General features: G+C 49.7%; 1 protein-coding gene across 1 annotated transcript in view; it reads left to right on the plus strand.

The window, feature by feature from the left end:
• The window catches only part of wnk1b (WNK lysine deficient protein kinase 1b), a 46,894-nt gene that overhangs the window by 7,242 nt on the left and 22,990 nt on the right, over positions 1 to 16,662 (plus strand). The window contains exons 4-11 of the mRNA XM_047023289.1: positions 3,373 to 3,554; positions 6,467 to 6,687; positions 7,166 to 7,323; positions 11,148 to 11,236; positions 11,943 to 12,162; positions 12,353 to 12,635; positions 12,837 to 13,012; positions 15,674 to 16,021. Coding sequence (XP_046879245.1) covers positions 3,373 to 3,554; positions 6,467 to 6,687; positions 7,166 to 7,323; positions 11,148 to 11,236; positions 11,943 to 12,162; positions 12,353 to 12,635; positions 12,837 to 13,012; positions 15,674 to 16,021 — 1,677 coding nt within the window. The remainder of the gene's footprint in view (positions 1 to 3,372; positions 3,555 to 6,466; positions 6,688 to 7,165; positions 7,324 to 11,147; positions 11,237 to 11,942; positions 12,163 to 12,352; positions 12,636 to 12,836; positions 13,013 to 15,673; positions 16,022 to 16,662) is intronic.

Genomic DNA, 16,662 nt, shown 5'->3' on the forward strand with positions numbered 1-16,662 from the left:
GGTGTTATGATGATGCGTGTAATAAAACTCAATGTCACTAGCTGTTTTTGGCAACAGTTTTATAGTGTGACTTAAAGGCAGGGTAGGCAATGTTGATGAGAAGCACTTTTTGTCATATTTGCCTAAATCAACTTCACATCTTGATAGCAACCAATACATATAAAGTGTTGACGTTTAAATGAAATTAATCCGAGTGGTAATCTGTGGGCATCGCAAGACTGTAATAAACACAACCAATCATTAAGCCGTACCCTGACTCATGATTGGACGGGCTATCTGTCTGTCTGTCTACCTACCAGCGTGCACTCTGCCCCTGCACTCAATGTGCGTTACTATAGTTTTTTGGGAGTGGCTTTGAAGGGAGGGGGTGGGATATTATGGTTTGAATCGTTTGGAATTGAAGCTAAAATAGCTCGCGTCGCACAACTTGCCTACAAAACCTTTAATCAATGGTGGACTAAATAGGCACGTTATGTATTTGTTGTCTAGCAACAGGCTAGTAGAAGGCAGAGACAGTAGTTTAAATGATAACTGTTGTCACAGGAAGAGGATTTTTATCTGACGTCCTGTTTGTATTGGTTAATTGTCCTCCAGTATCCTTTCCTTTCATGGAGGACAGCTCTGTTGTCCCGGAGTGTGATCAACCATAGGGCTTCTCATCGCTGGAGGGAGCTGTGTGTGTGTGTGTGTGTGTGTGTGAGCATGGGTGTGCACTCGACAATCATATTCATAGCAGATGGGCTGCAGTACAGTATAATATAATTCTGGATCTATGTATTGTAGCTGAAGCATATGATCATGTTCAAGCCAGCTGGTGTGATCATCTCTCACTCAGAGCTACAAACACGCGCACACACACACACCCTCATCCTTCCATACGAGCATGCAGACTGTTATTTTGGAACCGTGTCCAGTATTGTCACGCTCAGAGACATGATGGATGGCTTTCCTCGAAGCCCCTGGCTCCTCTCCAGCCTGGCCTAGGTCGCCGACGCTGACGCTGGCCGCGGTGCAGAACAGATGTGCAGGGCTGGCAGAGACACACAGACCTGAGGCCCACTGGAGGCAGCTCTGCAGTAACATCACCACATCTCTCTCTCCCCTGCCCCCCCCCCCACCCCCCCACCCCTGCTAATGGACAGGGCAGTCCTTTATGTGCCCTTATCCTGTTGTAATCTGAATCGATTAAGTTGAGTGTGTTTGTCTGTTAACCCTCTGCCCTCTGAAAGCGCTCCGATTGCGCAGCCATAGCCTGTTGGAGAGGGAGAATAGAGAGGGAGAACATAGAGGGGGAGAGAGGGAGAGAGGGAGGGAGAGAGGGAGAGAGGGAGGGAGAGAGGGAGAGAGAGAGGAATCTGGGTAGAGAGAGTGTGAGGCTGCCAGTAATCCACAGCCACAAATCCCTGAAATAAGTGCTCTGATCCCGACCTCTCTCCTCCTATGAATATTTCATGATGGGAAAACAGTTCATCAGAGCCCTCAAGGCTAGACTGGGACCCCCCATTCCTCTTTCTGCCCTCCCCTCCCTGCTCTCCCCCGCTATCCCTCTCCTCAGTGTCCCCATCCTCCCCCTAGATCTCCATCCTCCCCTCCCCGTGGTCGGTTATCTCTCTACCTCCGACAAGAGGTGTGCCACAGAGATGTGGTCCAGGCTGGGCCTAACTGGTCCGACTAGCCCTGCAGCCAATCAGCTTCTCTCCAGGAGGAGTCAGCTGTCTTGTGATCTAACCACACAGGGTGTGTTTGTGATTTCCTGGATTCAGGGGCTAATTTGGCCGCATTTGGCCGTGCATGATTGGCCTGGCTGTAATCTCGTCAGCATGCGGGTCACATGTCTGTTGTTTGTCGAGCACAAACACCTGGGTTGTGTTTGCAGCAGGAAAGCGCTATATGCGTCGCTTGTGGTTAGCCACGGAGCGGGTGGAGATGGGATGATCAGAAGTGCACACGGGAGAGTCACACACACACACACACACACACTCACACTCACACACACACTCCTCCCCAGGAACCTTGTTTGTATCTCGAAGCAGTAAAAAGGAGGCCAAGTCATGCTGTTTTCCGTGTCCCTGGCAAAACATTTCAACATTTTAGACGACAGTGTCTAATTTGTCTGGTTGAATAGAGAGGCAGGTGTCCACAATGCACATGCGTATAATTACACAGTTGTTATATAGTCATCGCAACAGGGTCGTTTTTAATTAAGGATTGAATGCACTCTTTAGTGACCTAGTATAACTGTATTTAGGAGATCAGTGTACAGTTGTAAAGTTGTCAGAATTTGAGCTCCCCTGGTGACTCCTGAACCTATGTGTACATGCCTCTTCACGCTGGACAATGACTGATTAATGACCTGGCCATATCATGCTGTTAAAAGGGTGTGTGTGTGGGTGGGTGGGTGTGTGGGTGGGTGGGTGGGTGTGAATAAGTTTGTTGTCACGAGTGCAGCCTAGCTGAGCCCATGATGGAAACCCTCTGGTGCCAGCCAGGGTCCAGCCAGGACTAGCACCAGACAGTACAGGTCAGGACCCAGGACTAGCACCAGACAGTACAGGCCAGCCAGGACTAGCACCAGACAGTACAGGCCAGCCAGGGCCCATCCAGGACTAGCACCAGACAGTACAGGCCATCCAGGACTAGCACCAGACAGTACAGGCCAGCCAGGACTAGCACCAGACAGTACAGGCCAGCCAGGGCCCATCCAAGCCCAGCCAGGCTTCTTTATAGGCTGACAGGGAGGCTCTGCAGTCTGTAACCCCGCCCCCCAGTCTCCCACACCAGCCTGTTAAACACAGTGTTTATAGATGGTCCCTCAAGCACAGTGACCACAGCAGAGCAGCCTGTGCTAAGCTGCCCACGCCAGCTCAGGTATTCTCATTAAGACACACACAGATGCAGACCAGGGCACCGAGGCGGTGGTACAGGAGGCCACAAACAGCTGCTTATGTTTTCTCTGTCTTCTCTTGTTTACCTGCGGTCTCTGTTCTGTAGCTCATCCAAGCCAGGTTGAGTCTCACCACCCTGTAATTAAGTGTGTGTGTGTATGTGTGTAAGTGTGAGAGGAAGAGAGACAGTTACACAGAGAGAGAGAGTTAGAAAAGAGAGACCAGTGATAGGCAAAGTGGACGTGTGTGTACATTTAGTCATTTAGCAGACGCTCTTATCCAGAGCGACTTACAGTAAGTACAGGGACATTCCCCCGAGGCAAGTAGGGTGAAGTGCCTTGCCCAAGGACACAACGTCATTTTGGCACAGCCGGGAATCGAACCAGCAAACCAGCAACCTTTAGATTACTAGCCCAATTCCCTAACAGCTCAGCCACTTGACTCCTCGTGTGTGTGTACTGACCCCTTGTCCCTGTGTCTCTGGTAGGATCGTAAGCTGTCCAAGACAGAGCGTCAGCGCTTCAAGGAGGAGGCGGGGATGCTGAAGGGGCTGCAGCACCCCAACATCGTGCGCTTCTACGACTCCTGGGAGTCCCCCTCCAAGGGCAAGAGCGCCTCCAAGTGCATCGTACTGGTCACCGAGCTCATGACCTCAGGAACACTGAAAACGTGAGTGACACACACACACACAGATACAGGCTTGTGACAACACACACACATACACCTACAGGCTTGTGACACACACGCACACACACATCTGGGAACTCGTACAAAGGCTGTTTTGGATATTTTTGGACTATGCAGTACACACTTCAAACAGAATTATTGCAGACGGATGTTCCTGTCTCCCTCCGGACTCTGTTTCTCTCCTCTGGTCTCCCTCCCTCTCTCTCCCCCACTGGTCTCCCTCCCTCTCTCTCCCACTGGTCTGTCTGTCTGTCTCTCCCCCACTGGTCTCCCTCTCTCTCTCCCACTGGTCTCCCTCTCTCTCTCCCATGGGTCTCTCTCTCCCCCCCATTGGTCTCTCTGTCTGTCTCTTTGTCTCTCTCCCACTGGTCTCCTCTCTCTGTCTGTCTCTCTCTCTCTGTCTGGTCTCTCTGTCTGGGCTCTCCCTCCATGACTCACCTCCTCCACACTAGAACACCACCAATGGAGATGTGAAAATTGTTTCAACAGCAGCAATTACTATTAAATTACATTTTCTTCCCAATGTCCTTTTCCTCCTAAGAAAGCTTTGAATACCTGCTTTTATAACGAGTCATATAATTTTGCACTTGAGTTGTCTGCTGTTTTTTGGGGGGTTCTGAGCCGTTGCTCTAAGTGGAGCTGCTATTATGAACCAGTCTCTGCTCCCCTGCAAGACCCCCTGTGCATCTCTATCAACCAGTCCCTCATTCTGCCAGTCTCAGTCCTGATTAGTCAGTACAACACACACACACATCACTGTGGGTGGTGATGTGTGTGTGTGTGTTAATGTATGGCCAGCTCCACTCCCCCTGCCACGGAGGCCTGGTGCATTATGGGAACGTTGCCCATGTGCCAGCTGCTGCTTCTGCAGATTCTCCACATTCCTGGCGGAGGGGTGGATAGAGAGAGATAGAGATAGAGATAGAGAGAGAGAGAGAGAGAGAGAGAGAGAGAGGGAGGGGAGAGGGAGAGGGAGAGGGAGAGGGAGAGGGAGAGGGAGAGGGAGAGGGAGAGGGAGAGGGAGGGTAGATAGAGAGGGAGTGAGAGGGAGAGAGAGATTCATAGATAAACAGAGGGAGTGTGTCAGGCATGCTTTTCAGCTGTGTTGTCGCTCCCTCGAACTATGTCCACAGGGGCAGAACCATACAAATGCACCCAAATGCATTCTGGGCCAGCAGCTCCCTCCAGTGGATGCCTTAGGCTCATTTGTCCACATTTGCTGTAAGAGACTCTTTATTTTTCTCTCACTCTCTCTTACTCCCTCTTTCTCTCTCTCCCTCTCCCCTTCTCACTCTCTCTCTCTCTCTCTCTCTCTTGCGCACTCTCTTATTCTCTCTTTCTCCCTCTCCCCCTCTGTGTCTCTCTCCTCTCCTCCCTTGTGATTACAGCCCTGCTGGGTGGAACACAGAGTGGTTAGGCTGGCAGTGTGCGGGTCGTGGCAGAGACGGCTGTCACACTCTGCCACCAGGCGCTCTGTCTCCAGGGGGGCTGTCAGGGGGTGGCCGGCTGGCATGGTGCCCCTCTGGTGGTGACGACCACACGGTTTATATCCACACATGAGGGGAAACACACTCCCATCGACAGTACAGACTGGTTTCAGAGTTCTGGAAATGTTTGACCTCTGACCCGCTTACTCAGCGACGCAAACACACACACACACACACACGAGACCCAGATCCAGCACTCTGCTTCTAGAATGTACTCTCCTTCCTCCCAGCTGTCTGAAAAAATGGATCATTAAGGGCTGAGAAAACAAGTAAAACGGGTGTACTATCCACTGTTGAAGCTCTCAAGAATGGAGATGGATTTGTTGTGAAGGAGAGAAAAAGAGAAGGGGGGGAGGTCAGCTTTCAGGTGCCCCTCAGACTGGGTTTGACTGTCGCCATGGAGGCACTCTTACACACTTACTGTACCTTGTACTCACACACACACAGTCACACACACGCACACATTCACAGTCACACACACACACACACATTCACAGTCACACACACACACATTCACAGTCACACACACACACATTCATGTTCACAGTAACACACACCTGTCAACTATCTTCACAGGGGCCTTGCCTCCTCCACCATGATCCTGTTTAGCTCCTCCAACACCCCCGTCCTTCATACCGTTCCACGTCTAGTCCGTGTGTGCAAACACACCCCACCCTGTCTACTGACTGTTCTCACCCTCTGCGGCCTGCTGCAAAGCTGCTTAGATAGATTGTCTGTCACTCTTTTCAAGGTTTTGACACGACGCCTTTCTCCACTGTCACACTGGGTTGTTGACGCAATCGTTTTCCTCACTTGTTAGACCCAGAGGTTTGAAGTTGGCCCAGATAAGGCTGATGGATGAGAGTCCAGCTGTTTGGATGATTGACAGGTGGCCAGAGGGTTAATGGCTGCCGCCGTGGCTATGCTTCCTGTCTCAATCTGTCAACATGACGCTCAGTGACATGGAACACACCTTCCTAAATAGCAACTGTATGGGGAAAAACAGGGCTTTTATCTGATGGTGTTCACCATGCAGAACTGGTCTGGGCACAATACACAGTTTACTACAGTTCACTGCATGATTCACTTGTTTATGATCTCTTTTTACTCTTTTATTCAGAATGTTTATTTGTATTTATGGGTGTAGCATGGGTGAAAGGCCAAGCCACATTTTCCACTTTGTGGGACAACAAAGGGAATCTTAATATTAATCTTGCAATGTTTTATATTAGTTCACAGAAGCTAATGTGTGTGTCTGTGTGTGTCCTGGTGTGTGTGTGTGTGTGTGTGTGTGTGTGTCACTGTGTGTGTGTGTGTGTGTGTGTCCCGGTGTGTGTCACTGTGTGTGTGTGTGTGTGTGTGTGTGTGTGTCCCGGTGTGTGTCACTGTGTGTGTGTGTCCCCTCAGGTACCTGAAGAGGTTCAAGGTGATGAAGATCAAGGTTCTGAGGAGCTGGTGTCGTCAGATCCTGAAGGGTCTCCACTTCCTGCACACCAGGGCCCCGCCCATCATCCACCGCGACCTCAAGTGCGACAACATCTTCATCACCGGCCCCACCGGCTCCGTCAAGATTGGAGACCTGGGATTGGCCACGCTCAAGAGGGCCTCCTTCGCCAAGAGTGTCATAGGTGTGTGTCATGACCCCTGAACTCAGACATGCATGCAAACTGACACGGGTACACACACACACACACCTTCTTCCCAGCTGGCAGAAATTAGAATTCATGTGTAACCACCACTGACTTCTGGAATGGAATGTGTGGGTTTGAGTGGAAGGGTGCGGTCAGACACCGAGGAGGAAAAGTGAAAAATGTTTGAAATGAACGTAGAACCTTTTTTATGGAGTCTGTGATTCAGAGTCTGAATAGCATGTGTGGTAAAGCCTCTGGCGCAGGCCGGCCTGCCAGGGTCTCCAGTTTCATCCTGCCAGGTGTGCTACAATACACCCTGGGGGAAACTGGCAACCATCTTGGTTCAAACTTAGTTTTTCCCCCACCTGTGAGATCAACTGACTTAGATACTTTTATTGCTTTGATGTGAAACTAATCATCATCTGCTTTCTCTCCTTCTGTCTTTGTTCTGCCATCCCGTCGTCCTGTCTGACAGGTACTCCAGAGTTCATGGCTCCAGAGATGTACGAGGAGAAGTATGATGAGTCGGTGGACGTGTATGCGTTTGGGATGTGCATGTTGGAGATGGCCACGTCAGAGTACCCCTACTCTGAATGTCAGAACGCCGCCCAGATCTACCGCAGGGTCACCAGCGTGAGTCCTGCTGTCCTGTTTCTGTCTCTCTCTTTCCGTCTATCTCTGTCTCTCTCTGTTGAAAGGTTAAAAAAATATTTCCTTAAATATTCCTTTTTTTTTTTTGAGAAGTTGGCAAAATTATTTTGAAAAAGAGTTTAGATTTTTTTTTTGAATGCCTACAAAAAAAAAACTTGACTACTTTTTACTTAAGTATATGTCAGAGCCCATACTTCTTTACTTTAACTTGAGTGAAAAAGTGTCAGCACGCAACTTTTACCTTTTTAAACATGACTATCTGTGCTTCTACTTGAGTGAAGGATGTGTGTACCCTCTCTGCGCTGGTCTCTCTTTTCTGTCTTTCTCACTTCCCCCCCCCTCTCTGTCTCTGTCTCTCTCTTCTCTCTCTCTCTTCTCTCTCTCTCTCTCTCTCTTCTCTCTCTCTCTCTCTCTCTCTCTCTCTCTCTCTCTCTCTCTCTCTCTCTCTCTGTGTCATACCATCTCTCTTCCTCTTTTGCAATACTTCTTTCTTGGAAAAAGATGGTTGTTTACTCATCTATGGATGAATAGGGCAGTCATGAGCTGGAGACTAGGATGCAGTCATATGACAGACACACACACATACAGACACACAAGCGTACAGTATCAGCAGTAACAGCAAGAATGGAGGGGTATTCTGGGGCTTGAGGTGGTAATCACCAATAGGGGGCGATTCAGATCAGTGCTGCTGTGCAGTGGCGCGCTGGGGTAAAAGTAGAGCAGCTCCCAGGTTCTGAAGACTCTCACACACGCACATGCACATATCCCACACATGAAGGCAGGTGTTTCGAGGCTAATTGCTACAACATGCTGGAAATTATTACACATTCCTCTCTTTTTCCAAACCCCATGATTTCCATTGTTCACACGTAAACCACTCACATACCACATGCATGGCTACACTGTTATATGCATAACATCATGCAGCAAGGAGAGAAAGAGATTAAGAAGGAGAGATGGGAGATGAGGCAGTGGTGTGTTCGGTGGGTGCTGCTAGCCCAGCTTATCTGCTCCTCCACGGCTGTGTGTGCCCAGACTGATCTCCGGTCTGTGATGTCATGTTTTGTTCGGTACGCAGTCAGGGAGTCATCTGATTTGCTGTGTCATATCCTGCATCGCCAGCTTCTTCGAGATCAGCAGCTACCATCCAACCAATCGTCCATCAGTTCATCCTTTCATTCATCCAGCCATAACTCCGAGGCAGACAGTGTGGAGGGTTGTGGAAGTGTATTCAGTAGCGGTGGGGGGAAAAATCAATTGGAATTTGAATTGCAATTAAGTCTTCTAGCGATTCACATCGATTCACAAATTTTTATTGTGTAATTTGAATATGAATAAAAATCTAATTGAATCGTGAGGTACCAAAAGATTCCCACTCCTAGTATTCAGGGTGGTTCCTCTGCTCCCTCCAACTCCACTCCTCCTCTTTACTCCCCTGTTCTCCTCCTCTCTCCTTCTGTTGATCCCTATTCTCCCTCCTCCTCCTCTTTCTCAGTCAGCTACTCCTCCTCTTTACTCCCCTGTTCTCCTCCTCTCTCCTTCTCTGTTTATCCCTATTCTCCCTCCTCCTCCTCTTTCTCAGTCAGCTACTCCTCCTCTTTACTCCCCTGTTCTCCTCCTCTCTCCTTCTCTGTTTATCCCTATTCTCCCTCCTCCTCCTCTTTCTCAGTCAGCTACTCCTCCTCTTTACTCCCCTGTTCTCCTCCTCTCTCCTTCTCTGTTGATCCCTATTCTCCCTCCTCCTCCTCTTTCTCAGTCAGCTAATCCTCCTCTTTACTCCCCTGTTCTCCTCCTCTCTCCTTCTCTGTTGATCCCTATTCTCCCTCCTCCTCCTCTTTCTCAGTCAGCTACTCCTCCTCTTTACTCCCCTGTTCTCCTCCTCTCTCCTTCTCTGTTTATCCCTATTCTCCCTCCTCCTCCTCTTTCTCAGTCAGCTACTCCTCCTCTTTACTCCCCTGTTCTCCTCCTCTCTCCTTCTCTGTTTATCCCTATTCTCCCTCCTCCTCCTCTTTCTCAGTCAGCTACTCCTCCTCTTTACTCCCCTGTTCTCCTCCTCTCTCCTTCTCTGTTGATCCCTATTCTCCCTCCTCCTCCTCTTTCTCAGTCAGCTGCTGCTAATTGTTGCCCCCCGTCTCCAGAGAGAGCAACGACTGCTTGCTCCACTGGCTCCCAGGCATCCAGTGATAATGTCCGGGATATTTCAGCCTCTCTTTGTTCTCAGTCTAATCCCTCGTCCGGACCCTTACCAGCAATTAGCACTTGCTTGCCTCCACCTTCCCTCTCCCACACACCCAGCTCCGGGCATGAAAAGGCAACACTTACCACTCCACGGAGTCATAAAGTCATAATTGCTCTCTTTTTATCGTTTACTGTCGTTCGTCTTTCTTCTCGGTTCCCCACCGCACTGCACTGCCTGCTTATCCTACTCTTTCTCCCTCCTCTCCTCCTCCTCCTCCACTCCCAGCTTTTAGTGAAAAGCGTAATGATTACCTTTAATTGTCTTTATATCGGTGGGTCGGAGGAGGTGGGACACCATGGATTTAAAATAGAGATAGAGAGACTTGGTCCCCTGTAGCAGTGTCGTCTATAATGAGGCTGTTTTAATAGCCTTGTTATTGGACTACGTCTTCTCTTCAACTTAATTCCATTAGTTCTTCCGTCGTCCCTAACTCTGTTTGGGCCTGGAATGTGGGGGGTGGGGGGGGTGATCCATGTTACGCAAGGTCGTAGGGCTCGATGGAGGAGGGAGGTGGAGAAAGTATAGGTTCGGTAGAGAGACCAGTGTTCCAGGACAGAGTATCAGACACTCTGTGTGCCAGGTTAGGTCAACGAAGGTTCTTTTCTCTCTGAAGCCACGGTAAGTCTCTCTCCATCCTTCTCTCCATCCATCTTGTCTTTCTGAGTTTCAAATTCCTGGTTTATCTCTCTGCTTATCTCTGTCTTACTCTCTTTTGTGTTCACTATGAAACTTTTATCTCTCCGTCTTTCTTCTCTTCTTTCTTTCTCTCTCTCTCTCTCTCTCTCTCTCTCTCTCTCTCTCTCTCTCTCTCTCTCTCTCTCTCTCTCTCTCTCTCTCTCTCTCTCTCTCTCCCTCTCGCTCTCTCTCTCTCTCCCTCTCTCTCTCCCTCTCTCTCTCTCCCTCTCTCTCTCTCTGTCTCTGTCTCTCTCTGTCTCTCTCTCTGTCTGTCTGTCTGTCTGTCTGTCTGTCTGTCTCTCTCCCTCTCTGTGGCAGGTTGTTTATGTAAGTCTGTGTCATCTGAGGTGTGGTGTGTTTGTGGAGGTACGATACCAGACAAAATTAGAATAGCAGGCGAGGGGGGGGGGGGGGGGGGGGAGGCAAACGCCTCTCTCTCTCATCACTCTGATGGTATTCCTGGTCGGTCTGCTTTGAGTTTAGAACTCTAGTTCTAGAATGTTTTGGGAGTTCTAGAATCATGATGCTCTTATTTGAAACATGGTTTACCCCTTCATGACCTGTCAAGTGTAATTAGCTGTTGTACCTACATGAAGGCAGCAGAATGGAGATAGATGTGTGTTAACCACCTAACAGGATATTAATAACCGCTACGGTGAAAAAGTCTACTGTACTACAGCTCTAGGAATGTATTTTTACTTGATACTAAAACTCGCACTTTTGTAATGTCCCGAATCAGGCGCCAGCCTTGTCCTTTGTGTCGTGAGAGAGGCTGGACCTACAGCAGAGCTAAGCTGCTGCCTCTCTCAGGTCCCCCTCCGCTGCTATGTGTGTTATCACGCTCTAGTTGGTTCTGCGTTAACCTCTTCTGTGTGTGTGTGTGTGTTCACAGGGGGTGAAGCCCGCCAGCTTTGACAAAGTAGCCATACCAGAAGTGAAGGAGATCATCGAAGGGTGTATCCGTCAGAATAAGGACGAAAGGTAACCACGGAGATGCGCACACACACACACACTCACACTCACTCAAGCGCACACCTCCACTCTAGTTAATTGTCACATAACTGGGTTAGATAACACCTCCCTCGACCCCTGACTAATCCAAACATGACCTCTGACCCCCCCGTGACACAGCCTGTCGTTCTGATGCCGGTCAGATGTCTGAACAATGACGGCACCACACGCATGCACGCACACACACACAACAGATGCCTTGTTTGTGTTCTAACAGGCTAATCACACTCCATGCCTAATGTATTGATTTAATAGCATCATCGCTAACTGTCATTGATCTCTCCCCTCTCTCTCCATCTCTCTCTTTTCTCTCCCTCTCTTTTTCAAAATCTCTCCATCTCCCCTCTCTCCTTCCCTTTCTACATCTCTCCCCCTCCCTCTCTCTCTCTCCCTCACTCTCTCTCTCTCCCCCTCTCTCTCCCCCTTCCTCTCTCTCTCTCTCTCTCCCCCTCTCTCTCCCTCTCTCTCTCCCTCTCCCTCTCTCCCCATACCTCCCTCTCTCTCTCCCTTTCACTCTCTCTCCTTCCCTCTCTCTCCCCCTCTCTCTCCCTCTCTCCCTCTCTCTCTCCCCCTCTTTCTCCCTCTCTCTCTCCCTCTCCCTCTCTCCCCATACCTCTCTCTCCCTCTCCCTTTCACTCTCTCTCCTTCCCTCTCTCTCCGTCTCTCTCTCTCTCAGGTATGCCATTAAGATCCTGCTGAACCATGCGTTCTTCCAGGAGGAGACGGGTGTGCGTGTGGAGCTGGCCGAGGAGGACGACGGGGAGATGATCGCCATCAAGCTCTGGCTCAGGATAGAAGACGTCAAGAAGCTCAAGGGCAAGTACAAGGACAACGAAGCCATCGAGTTCTCCTTCGACCTCAACAAAGATGTCCCCGAAGATGTTGCCCAGGAAATGGTGAGAGGGGAGAACAGATCCTGCCCTCTTCTCTTCGTCAGGACTCGATGCGCTCGGTTTAAACATCAGCTTAGCTTTATTGGTCACATGCGTTGTAATTAGATATCTCGGAGAGTGTGTGTGTGTGTGCGCATGTGTGTAATGACATCTCCCAGCAGCATTCAGCCTCGTCTGTCCCGTTTGTGTCCAGGTCGAGTCTGGCTACGTGTGCGAGGGAGACCACAAGACCATGGCTAAGGCCATCAAAGACCGCGTGTCTCTGATCTGCCGCAAGAGAGAGCAGAGGCAGCTTGTGAGAGAAGAGCAGGAGAAACGGAGGCTGGAACAACAGCAGGCCGAGGCCCTGAAGTCTCCCCAGAGTCAGCCCCTCGCCCCTGGGCAGCTCCAGACCCAGCCCAGCCTGGGAGAACCAGAGGACACTGAGGTGCAACAACACCAGCCGCTCTTCCATCAGGCCAACATCTCCATGACATGTAAGAACCAGGGAGAAGAAGCTCTGAATTTACCTTGTATGCGTGTTTTACGACATGTATTTCTATATTTATCGAAATGCCTTTCCTGTGCTTTGCCCCCCCTCCCCTCTGTCTCTTTCTGTCTCTCTCTGTCTCTGTCTGTCTATGTCTCTCTGTCTCTCTCTCCCCTCCTTTCCCCTCTACCTCTCTCTCCCACCCTAGCTGACGGCGTGTTGGACAGTGGTCAGGGTTCCTCTGTGTTGTCTGACTCCCACCTGGGTCAGCTGAGCATGTCGTACAGCCACTCCCCCACCCAGCCACCCCCCCAGGCCCAGGCCCAGGCCCCCTACCCTCCCCCCTCCTCCCAGCAGCACGTAGCCTACCAGCAGCAGGCCCTGGTGAGTGTCTACAACATAACCAGACGGGGGATTTCTACAGTGCAGTGAGTTGTAGGTTAAACTGTGTGTGTTGAACTGTGTGTGGCACGATGTTTTGGGATCTTCATCAGAGATGCGGTGAGTGAGAAAGGCAGGATTTAATTTAGTCTTTAGTTGAGGAACACATAGTTCAACACTTTCACCAGTATACAGTTCATAGGGTTCTTCATGCCCTTCCTAACCCCGGGGAGTTAGCATGTTAGCATTAGCAATGCAGCTCACAAGACACCTACAGTATCAACCAGCATTGAGCATGTTAGCATTTTCCAGAACAGTCCTCCAGGGAGCAGATCACTATCCTTTAGCTTTTGTTAGCATTAGCATGCAAGTGACCCGTCTCCAGGGAGCCACAGTATCAGATAGCATTGGCCTAGCCTCTAGATTCCTCCTGACCCACAATGCCCTCAGTTGAGTCTGACGGGAACTAATAAACCACTCCAGACAACCTCTAGGGGTCAGAGGTCAAACAGGTTGTTCCTTCCAGAACCTGTTTGATTGCGTAGCGGGTTGGGAGGTTCCAGGTCTTCGTTGTGGTGAGGCGAAGACACAATGACTTCCTTGTGTCTTCCTGTCAGAGGTCAGAGTGATAGGATAGGAGCGAACAGGATGAGCCCAGGTTCACCGCTGCTGAGGGTCAGATAAGAGGCCCCTGGCCCTCACCCTGGGGCTTTGCCGTGATCATCGGCTGCTAGACAAAACAAACAGGCCTGTCCCAGGGTTAGAGGAGGTAGAGTAGGAGTGGTTACACGGCGTAGTCTGGGGATGTCTCTAGGGGGCGCCACACACAGGTGAGTTCTGGTACAGGTAACTGCAGGACTGCGGGAAACTCTTGTTCTTCACCTCCCTGGTCCGCGGAGCATGGATAACTGTTTTACTAAGTGTGCGTGTGCGCTTGTATATGCATGTCTGTGTGTGTGTGTGTGTGTGTTACGGTCTCTCGAACGTGGACACTCAATCAGAGAGCTGGGACGTGCCGACAGAACGATGCATGCGGGAGAAACCGACACCTGGGTGAAGAGCAAACTCTCCCCTCTTGAGTTTGTCATCTTCCTCTCTCTCTCTCTTTCTCTTTCTCACCGGCCACTCCCCTCCTCCACTGCAGCTCTACAGCCACGCATCACTCTGCCCCTCCTCAGATCTCTCCATCCCTTTCTTTAGTTAGACCCTCCCAAACTCCAACCAATACTCCATTTTTGTTTGTTTATTTATTTTTCTCCCAGGTTTGTTGTTTTCCACATGTTATGTTGTTGCTTTTTTGGAGGTTTTTATTGTTTGTTTGTTTTGTTTACATTGACCGCTGCGGTTGAGCACACTGTTGGGGCTCCACCAGTCTTACCTGGGGGAGGGAGGGGGAGGGGGGGAGGGAGGGGGAGGGAATCCAGCCTCTTAAATCATAGTTTATTGGTCCAATCCAGAACCACCTACCCAACATCGTGCTTTAGTCAGGCAGTGATGTTGTTAAATTCGCCCCCAATACTGTACTGTATGTGACCACGGTGGCGGTACAACTATCTTACCGTGGTCACAAGCCATGTCCTTTTTATTGAAGGGTGGAACCATCTAGCGAATCAGCGATCTCCCCTGAGGCCGGCCTGGGATTGGCTGGTTGTCTGAGCAGTGTGCTCTCTTCAGCTCACTGTATGGATCACAGGGTTTTCATTTTCTGTATTTGTATTGTTATTTTGATCCCCTTTTTGCCTTTTTATGTAGTGTCTGTTTTATGTCCCCAAAACACTGTGTGTTGGACTTGTATGTCACGTAAATCCACTTGCTTCTCTCGGCCATGGTAGTAAAAGGGTTACGCCTTTTTTATGATGTTTTATTACATGTCGCTAAGGATCTATCTGACTTCTTGATCGATCGATTGATCGATTCTGAATCGATCAACGAAATGCTGTTTCTTATTCCTCATAGTCGTCTAATTTGGACTGAGCATGGTAGTCTGAATTTTACACTTCGAGTCACTCGAGGTCTCTGTGTTCCAACACAACTCTAACACCTGCTGAAAGACTCCAATCAGTTACTGCGTATACTGGATGTGTCCTAACTAACACCTCTTCTTAAACAAAGCTGTCGACCACTTAACATCCTTGTCACAAAGACAGAATAAGCCTCTTGACATCTGTAATCTGTTCTAAGCAATCAATCTTTTTCTTATAGACGCTTTCTCATGAGTGTCTACGCACCTGGCTCATGAGCGCCTGGCTCTGTGTTAGTCTTTCCAGGTTCCATCTTTACTCCGTGTCTTTAACACCTGTCCTGTTGCTGTGTTCCACGTCACACATTTAGATTTGTCCTCCATCGTTTAAGTAAACATTTCTTGTTTTGTTGTGGTTTGAAGTCCGTGCGTTGCCTATGTTGTTTTAGTTTGTGTCATGAGTTCTAGTTCCATGTGTGTTTGTAGTCATGTTTGTTTTGTGAGTGTTTTAACCCTACCACTTCCTCCTCCTTCTCCAACTCCTCCTCTTTCTCCTCCCCCTCCTCTCCTCTTTCTTCTCCTCTCCTCTTTCTCCTCCACTTCCTCTTTCTCCTCCTCCACCTCCTCTTTCTCCTCCACCTCCTCCTCTTTCTCCTCCTCCACCTCCTCCTCTCCTCTTTCTCCTCCTCCTCCACTTCCTCTTTCTCCTCCTCCACCTCCTCTTTCTCATCCTCTCCTCATCCTCTCCTCTTCCTCCTCTCCTCCTCCTCCTCCTACAGCATCTTCCCCATCGTCGTCGCAGTCGTAGCATGTCCGTTTGCGTCCCTTCCTACTCCTCCGTCCCCCCTCTCCTGATGGCCCCTCCCAAGCCTCTCTCCACCCCTCCTCCAGGCCTGTCCTCCGCCCTCCTGTCCCCGCTCCGGGGCCCCTCTGACAGGGACACGTTCGCAGTCCGCCTCTCTCAGGCCCTGGAGAGTGTCTTGCCCCTGCACTCCACCCCCCCCAGGCAGCGTCAGCGCCGAGCAAGCCTCCCTGCTCTGTTTCACAGCCCTGTATGTTCCACCATCCGTCTGGGTGAAACAGGGCCTGGACAGGGAGGGGGATCGAGGGAGGACCAGAGAGGAGGGAGGGGCATCACAGGTTTGCATGTTCAGCATTACAGCCCAGATGCTTTCAAACCAATAACAAAACAACAACAAAAATAAATAATAATAAAAAATAAAATAAAAATCTGTTGTCCAGATTCAGTGGGGAGACATTTTAACAAATGTCTTTACTGTCTCCTCGAGGCTGTTTGCTGAATGTGAACCTGGTTTTAGGGTACCTCACTGGTGTCTGAATGTAGAGTTTGGGTACTGGTCACATCAAAGATGGGTTGGCGTAGCGGCAGATGAAAAGACCCAGCAATACCTGAGTAAAAGCTTGCACAGTACACAGTCAGTAGAGGATGAAATCGATGGCTAAAACTATGTCCTGTGCGAGACAGTGATTTTAGAAGTACAGTAAAACAAAATGACAAAGTATAAAATCTGCTTCCAGCCTAAGTGCCGTACATTCTAACACCTCTAGAGGCCGGGTCAGCCTTAAGTGAATTCAAAAAGAGAGAAGAAAAGAAAGAATATATGACTGAACTATTCTGTTTTAGCGTCGTCTCCTTTCCCTATTAGCAGCGTTGTTGGATGTCACGCCATGG

Source organism: Hypomesus transpacificus, chromosome 7 (assembly GCF_021917145.1).
Source record: "Hypomesus transpacificus isolate Combined female chromosome 7, fHypTra1, whole genome shotgun sequence".
Lineage (NCBI taxonomy): Eukaryota > Metazoa > Chordata > Actinopteri > Osmeriformes > Osmeridae > Hypomesus > Hypomesus transpacificus.